Source organism: Rhea americana, unplaced genomic scaffold (assembly GCF_003343005.1).
Source record: "Rhea americana isolate MKP2758 unplaced genomic scaffold, rheAme1 scaffold_2, whole genome shotgun sequence".
NCBI classification, from domain to species: domain Eukaryota; kingdom Metazoa; phylum Chordata; class Aves; order Rheiformes; family Rheidae; genus Rhea; species Rhea americana.
The window spans coordinates 9,628,822-9,637,340 of NW_028186149.1; the positions used below are offsets into that span (position 1 = coordinate 9,628,822).

The 8,519-nt window shown below is 39.0% G+C and overlaps 1 protein-coding gene across 3 annotated transcripts; it reads left to right on the forward strand.

The window, feature by feature from the left end:
• The first annotated feature begins 11 nt into the window (after positions 1-11).
• On the forward strand, positions 12-2,979 carry RAMAC (RNA guanine-7 methyltransferase activating subunit). 3 transcript variants are annotated; one of them, XM_085303464.1, is made up of 3 exons: positions 12-21; positions 1,137-1,304; positions 1,994-2,979. In XM_085303464.1, the coding sequence occupies exons 2-3, from the start codon at positions 1,138-1,140 to the stop codon at positions 2,172-2,174; spliced, it is 348 nt and encodes a 115-aa protein (XP_085159590.1). In that variant the 5' UTR covers positions 12-21; position 1,137; the 3' UTR covers positions 2,175-2,979. The 3 variants fall into 3 exon arrangements, with proteins under 3 accessions (XP_085159590.1, XP_085159589.1, XP_085159588.1); XM_085303463.1 differs by lacking the exon at positions 12-21 and adding an exon at positions 262-479; XM_085303462.1 differs by lacking the exon at positions 12-21 and having other exon boundaries at positions 1,105-1,304.
• The last annotated feature ends 5,540 nt before the right edge of the window (positions 2,980-8,519 follow it).

Here is an 8,519-nt window from a genome sequence, read left to right on the forward strand (position 1 = left end):
GAGGGCGGCGGCGGCGGCGGGGTGGCCGAGCGGGAGGAGGAGGAGGAGGAGGGCGCCGGGAGCGAGCCCCGCTCTCCCCCCCCGCTCCGCGCGCGCAGCTCCTGCCGCGGGGGGCAGCGGGCCCGGCGCTGCTGCCCGGCGGCCCCGGGGTGAGAGCGCGGGTCGGGCGCAGGGGAGGAGGGGGCCGGTGTCGTGCGTCCGGCGCGCAGGGGCCGCGCCCGTCCTGCCTGCGGGGCGGAGGGGCAGCCCGGAGCACTGGCCAGGGCTTGTTGAAGCGGGAGCCGCAGAGCTTTTCTCAGCGTTTGCTGTTAGGGCGAAGCTTTTGCTCGTACACAGTACTGGATGGCAGCAGCCTCTGAAGGACAAATGCATACAGGTAGCGAGACAGGGAGACTGTAAGATCCTCAACACCAGCCCCCTATGAGATAACGTAGCATTGTCTTAGATGCTAACCTTTCTCTGCATAAAGTCATTAGCACGTAAGTTTTGAATAAATTAATTATTTTGCTTTGTTGGCTATGTATGTCTGTAGGGTTCACGTGAGATTCTGCCTYGCAAACTTTTCAGGCCAGCTGCAGTGTTGTTTTTGCTGTCCAGAAGAGGTTGGGAGTGCACTGGGAGCACATGCTGAAGGATTTTTTTTTCCTAATTCTGTTAGTAATCATAAACACAGAAATGTCCCATTTCTTTTTGCCTCAGTTCACCTCATGTGACTGAGGTCTGTCAAAACTGACTGGGAGGCCCTGCTATGTAATGCCTGATCACATTAGCTATTAGTTGTTTCAGTCTAATTTCTCCAGTGTGGATAGAGTCCCTCAAAAATGCACCCAGTGTTTAGACAGATCAGTGGTATTTTCAATACAGACATCAAAGACTGGACACACTAAGAATTTGAATTGCTTTCCGTCAGAGATAACCTATTCAGGAAAACTGAGACAGTGAAGGGCACTTTGTTTGTATTTACAGTCTTAGATCATCAAATTTAAGAGTCAGACATCTATATTGTCAGCTCAAAACTCAACTATTGTGTTAATCAAAGATAACTTTTCATTATTCTTGATTTGCGCTAAGTGGATTTTAGTAACTTCATACACTGTTAAAGCCACTTCCATTGTATTCATGTTTAAAATTTTCAGAATGGCTTCTTCAGTTGACGTGCCCGTGAATTACGAAAAAATGTTTGCTYATCGGTTTACGCTAGATGATAAGGAATACCAAGAGTACCTGAAACGCCCTACAGATCCACCTCCTATAGTTGAAGAATGGAGAAATAGATCGGGTGGTAATCAGAGAAACAGAGACCGGTACTGCTTTATTTATTTATTTATTTATTTATACAAATATTGGTAATTCACAAATATATGTGGACAGCAATGCTGCTATCTATCCATGGTAAAATACACAGTCTAGCCTGAACAAAGACTAAATACCATAAGCGACTCCTTGAGCGTATCATCTGAGTTACATACTCACACTCTCTTGAATATGGTAATCGATAAGAGACCATGAAGCAATGGTAGCATGTATTTTAAGGAATATGCAAATTCAAAGAATTTAAGGCTGTTCAGTAGCTAAAGTTGTACATAGGCCTGCTTTGCCACAGCTTTCAGCCTAGTGCCGTGAAGCTACTAGATTGAAACTGGCTTGGATCTGACTGTCTACAGCTGTACCATCTGACAGCTTTCTAGGTATGGTCTGTTGGAGTCTTTATTCAGAGTTCCAGGAGATCATCTAATACGTTGTGAATATCTTGTATTAGCAAACACTCTGCCTTCTGTTGCTCAATAAATGATGTGTTGGGTAGTAGCAAGAAATAAATGAATATCTCAGATGACTGTAGATACATTTTTATCAGTTCGTTGTAAAGACAATACATAATTGAGTGTATAAATAGTTGCATGACAGTTCTTGTGATAACATTTAAGAGTTCGTTATCTCTTCATCTTTTAAAATCTCATGTTTGTGCAAAACTTTGTGACACTTCTCATTACAGGTTTCAAGATGGCAGATATTTTAGAGGGGACAGATACAACTGGCAAGGTGACCATAGATCTAATCAGAGGCCAGAAAGAAGTTGGGGTAATAATTACCAGCAACACAGACAAGGACAATCTTACTCTTCCCACTATGGACAATATGGCTACAACCCAGGGCCTCGTTACCATCCCTACTGATGATACTCGTGGTTTCAAAGTCCAGTAACACTATATTAAAAAAAAAAAAAAAAAAGTTAGCTGGGCTTTGTTTGTCTTCAGTTTTCTAAATTTTTACAGATTTATAGATAACTGAAGAATCGGTGTTGAAGTCCATTCCTGTCCATCTGTAGTGCAAACTGAAAAAGGGAGTACCTTTTATGAACAATAAAACCATATTAAACTAAGTTTGTTTAGAGACTATAGATTTTAGATTAAATTTCTATCTTATTTTTCTTTGTCTGAATACGTATTAGTACACTTTTCTGTTACATTTTGGAAAGCAGGTCAGGGGACTAGTCTGCAGCTTATAGCACTAGTCTGAAGACARTCCTTTTTGAAAATGACATATTATGCCTGTCTTTGGAGAGAAGTTCCAAGTTTGGCTCTTGATAGCAAGAAAAAACTCAGTTTGGTTTGAGTTACAGTTGTTTTAAAAGGAGAAGAAATACTTCATGGTGTGCTGGCATTAATGAAAACTCCAGAGAGGAACTTCTTTGGATATTGATGAGGATATATGGCTTCTCAATATTTAATTCATTGGAACAAAAGGAATTGTAGCAGAGGAACAAGATATCATATACAAAATAAATTCCTGTCTGTTGAACAATCGATGGTTTCAGTTTATATGCAGGCTTAAAGCATGGTAGCAATTGAAATAAATTAAGTGGTATAAATATGTGTCTTCTTACTGTAGTAGTTCTGTGGTACACAAGTTTTATCTGAGAAGTGGTACCAAACTTGGATTAATTTGTATCACCTTAAAATAAATTTGGTATGTGCATGACACCTTTGTGATTCTTGTTTCTCTAAGTAAAGCTRTACAATTGTGATGACTGTAATCACTTATTATGAAGTGCTTCATGGATGTCTTGAAAGGAACCATAATAAGTACTGTTCTGTATTTTTTGCATGAGAAAATAGCATAAGTAGTGTAGGGTATGTTTTTCAGTTCTTAAATAACTTGTTCTGTATTTTTTTTAATATTCACACAAATAAAAGTATTTCAGGCTTAAGGATGTTTCTGAATATTTATGAAATCTACTTTTGAAATGTTTAGAATTGCAAGACAGGCATCTAAGCAGACAGCTGCACAAGAATCATCACTAACTGGTAAGTATTAATATTGGACAGCTGCTGGTTTAAATTAGAAGAGTAGCCCGCTCAGCTAAAATAAAGAGGATGAGACATATTGTGATTAATTACAAGTCTGGAGTGTTAATCCAGTACCTTACGTTCTAGTATAACAGGGTCAAAGTTCTCTGTTTTGTTGTTTACTTGATAAGCTAATTTGTATCAGGAGAACAGTGCGTTTTTTTGTACTTGAGGCTTTCTTCAGCTATAGTAGAGTGACACAGAACCATCCAGGCTGAGTATTGTAAACAATGCATTGTCATTGCATTGCATCACGTTCTGTGACAAGGAGTTCAAATTAGTGAATCTTGATTTAAAAACAAAGAATAAATACAGAGGTTAAAAGCGTAGTGTTCCAGCTCATGATATACTTTTAAAAGCTAAATAGTATGTTTATGGGTAATAGAAATGTGTGCTGTTTATAGCTTTTACACAGTCTTGTAATGCAAAAGCTGGGCTGCTTACAAGTGTCTCCACCTACCTCCTAAGTATTTTTCTTTTCTCCTTTTCATATAATACAGTTGAGAGCCCTGATACTTTAGGGAGTAGAATAACAACTGTATTTGTCTTTAATTTGTTTGTGTAACCTAAGAAATTTGGCAGCATATGGGTTGTTTTCTTTGAGGAGTTCTGGATGAAATGCAACCTTTTCAACCCTTGATGCTTCACCTGGATAAATACTGGCAGAGTGTTACATGGAAGCAATAAGATTATCCAAAGTTTTTCTACGTGCTGTAGGAAGTCTGAAAGATGGTACTGTAGAATTCCTTTTTTWAGGTAGGATCACATGCAAGATGCCAGATATACTAGACTCTCACTTCCAATAAAAGAGTGCATCCCTCTCTGCAAAGACACTGCCAGCTATGCCATGGAAGTCAGTCTGAGCTAGGATATTCTTCCTAGTAACCACCTGGATTAGCATCTCAGGTTGAAATAAAACCTGAAAAAATAAATGGATCTTGCCTTATCTGCTGCTTTTCTCAAGCCCAATAACTATTTTAGTGTTTTTTTCACTTAATAAAGAACAGTGTAGGGAAAATTATCTACAACAGTGTAATCAAGCTGAAGAAGCAGATATATTAGCAGGGCCTGTCTAACTTAAAACCACACATTGCATGATCTCAGCTCTAGTCTTCTGAGATTCTTGACTGAGCCAGCAAGAGTCACCTAGATCAATGCAGTGTCTTGCTTTTTTACATTCTTGGCTCATGTTRCTCGCTACCTGCCTTAGCATTACAACTCCTGATTCAACTTTTAAGACTTCCATGTTTTACAACACCTTTTTAGAGCAATTACAACAACAATTATTTTTTTTATGAATAATGCATTTAAAACAAATCCATGCCTTGCACTGGAGAGAAATTTAATTAGAATTCAATAATTATTACATGCAACAAGGTCCACTTAGATACTAGTATTTATAATAAAGTCTAGTTTACTGTTGTCTGTCAAACTACATGTAAATACTACTTGCAGTTTAGGTCTGCTCAAATATTTTTTCTCCCTTGTGAAACACTAGTGTTACATAGTGTAACACTATGATAGTGTTACAGATACTTTTAACATTTGCAACTGCAAAAACTACACAGATTGTTTAAGTATGATGGAGATTGTAGGGTAAACATTAAAATTCAGTGTCTGAAATTTTACTTTAAAAAGCTCTTCCCTCTTGACGTTTGCTCAGACATCATTATTAACATGAATAAAACAAAAGACAAACTAGTATGCTCAAAATGGCTAAATACCTTCAAATCAGTACCAAGCTGAAAGCTACTGGAAGCCAAGGGAAGCAGTAGAAAAAATTCCTAGTGTGATTTGAGAGATGCAATTTTACAAGTGTTCGCTGCTATTCAGCATCTATTTTATCCTAACTGTACAGCTGGCGGTAGAAATGTGCAGAMGTGCTCTGGAAGGTTAGCTGGAAGCTGAAATACTATTAAGAGGCTCTCTGATAGAGATTTCAGGCAAGGAAGAGAAGTGTCATTCTCTCAATATGCATATAATCAACGTTCAATTTCTACAATGACAAGTATATTCAAACTCTTACTGTTTAAATATGTTTATACATATTTAAGTTCCCACTATTAATTTGCTAAGAGATATTTTGCTTAACCAAGAAATGTTTGCCTTTGCTTCTTAAACTGAGATGCTGGAGAGGCAGTTCTAGCTGTATCAAATTTAACCTAAGGTTCTTTTCCCTCTATTCCTTACAAAAATCACACAACTCCACGCTGATTGTGTTAGCTGCTGCAGCTTGTGCAGCYGCCCCTTCTCTAGCCCCCCGACAAAAGCGAGGGGGTACGAGCACGCGGTCACGCAAGGGAGAAGAGGACCGTCCCTCGCAGCAGCTACAGCCCATCTTCGCAGCATTTTAATGAAACTGCAACTCCCTTACCTTTCATTTGGCAATCAGGAAATATTACTGTGATCTGTCCTGTTATCCTCATGCGTTAGAAGAGAGCTATACAACCCCGCTTAAATTATGCATAGCACTGATATTTTAACAACCAAAAAGTAAGAAAGATTATAGGGCAGATCAGGTTTCCCTGACAGTACCGAGGAAATATGCAGCCTGATTCAACACACGTGGACATAAATCCTGGAGTCCAGCAGCTCCAGAACTGTCAGGAGAGTAGATGGCAACTTTACTATGGTGGTGCATAATGATCTTTCCTCTCAAGAGGATTATTTTTTCATTAGGCCCTGCGGGCCTGGATTTATTTTTGTTTACCATAGCTTATATTCTTCTTCAGTAAAGCACTGGCTGCTCTTAGGAGCTGTCAGTCTTCATTTGCTTATGAGAACAGTGATGCTGAGAAATTACCTCTATACAGCTCGCCCTCTGACTTTTTAAGTACTCTGTCCTATTAAAATGCAAATTTCTTACAAGAGGTGGTAAAAGTTGGTAATAAGTACATTTTCCTGTAAGTCTAATAAAAGCACCAAATGAAATAAATCATATAATCATTCCTACTAGTAACTTTTTTTTTTTACTTTTTCTAACAAGCAGGAATATAAATTAATGTTATCTTGTTCCTAATGTGCACATGCCTCTTTTTCAAATAATATTTCAGCAGCTTGATGACTCTTTTGCACAAATATATTTTTACTCTTTTTTTGCATATTGTGTGATTCAAACTTTGCCTCACTAATAAAAGATGATACAGTATCCACAGCTACTCCTGCTTGTTATTTGAAGAAAAATTCATCTATTCAAAGAAGAGTTAAAATTAAGAAAACAATTTAATTATTTGTTATTGAACTACAATAAGCCAAATCTTATCCTAGAAAAAAAAYAGTAACATGAGGGAAGACAGAATTTTCAAACTGAAACATATTGCTTGTTAAAAGATTCCTTAAGGATCTTAAGCTCTTCAAAGTTCTTTTTCAGTGTGAGGAAAAACAATTTGGTATTTATATATCCACATAAATTAAATATTTAAGATTATAATTAGTGTTGAGATATAGGTTAAAAAATACCAATAAGCAATAGGCTTTCATACAGCTTTTGGCCACCATACTCCTAGCATTTAAGCGTGCAGCAGGAATTTTACGATAAATCAGATGGTGAATTGCTCTTAGTCTGAAATTATGTCTGAAGTTTGTTTTCTATTGGAAATATGCTTAATAAAAATAAATTATTAACAATAATTACTGAATGCAATCAGCCCCACACTATTACATATGTTTTTCACAAAATAAGAGAAAAATAACACACAGACCTTTGTCATGGAAAAGCTAAGCTTAACCCTTCTGTAGTTCATCAAGTCAAGTCACTTTKATTTATGAATGCCACTGAGAACTAAAAAAAAGATTATGTTTATGTTTAACATGGTTTAACACCATGTTTTCAGTGGTGTTAATAACAGTATGAGCCTTTAAATTCAGCAAGCAGAAACCTTTGGAGTTTAGCTCAGTTTAGTGCAAGAGCTCTGTGTACAGATACACGATCTCCTCAGACCGATCTCATTTCACTTGTTTATGTGTCACCGTCTCAAAACACCCATTTTCAAGTGACCTGATGGAGCATCACGCGTGGGGTGCACCCAGCCTCCTCCACACTGCAGCTCAGCTAAACTGCTCTAAGGCCATACAGGAGCTCAACCTGAAACTGCCACTGGGGCAGATCCCATTTCCCAGCCCTGCAGGATCCCTGCAGGATCCCTCCATCAGCAGAATTACAGTTTTTGTTGTTCCAAGATAAGAAGGGAGCAGGGAGGGGATGCTGCACAGCCCAGGCGAAGATGGGAAGGAGCACAGCTGACCTAAAGGCACAACTGTTTCATGCCTTTTACTCTTGTATCCTGAACCCTTCAGGGGAAAATATGTTTTGAGATTTGATTATTGGTTATCAAATGACTTTACTGCCACTCCACAGCCTGGGGGGAACAAAAGYGCAACTGCCTCCCCCTCCGCAGCCCCCAGGGACTTCCCCAGCRCACAGTAAGGAGGAGGACTATGGACCTGAGCGGCTGGAGGTGGTAAAGTAGCTGCCTTACGCTGGCAGAGTTTGCAWGTCCTTAAGCCAGGCAGACAGATCCAGGGAATAATAAACAAATGCCAATTGATCACGTACCCTGCAGCCACAGTAAATCCAACTGAAGAACCTCTCTCGACTTCACCAGCAGGATTTTAGCTTTTAGAGACAACATGGATTTAGTACTAGCTAATGAAAGATCAGCCTAATCCTACTTCCTTCCACATCTGCTATAGACATATTCTTACTACTGCTCTAAAAATGTTTTTAAATGCCATATTAAGTATTTCTACTGCTCTGCATCCTATCATTACACAGGCATCAGGCAACTCTGTGTCAGATACTTCTGCTGTAATGGTTTCTCATATTCTTGAATGCTCCTAAAGATAGACTTTTTAAAGCTATTCAAAAATTCTTAAAAGACAATCTTACCACAGTGTGAACCATTCTGCCTGGACTAAAAAGGAAGTCAAATGGAAAGGATGCTGTAGAAGATACCAGATACACGTGTGAATTCCCACCTCAGCTACAGACCACTTCAACACTTCTGCGTCTCAGTTTCCCATCCATAAAACTACGACAACTCTCCCCCTTTTCCTTCCTCTGTACCATTCATTGCAGCCACCAGACAGAGACAGCCCCATTTAAAGCACGGGTATGGTGTGTAAGCACAACCTCAGCTGGGCTCTCTAAGTTCCAACATGATGCACTACAAA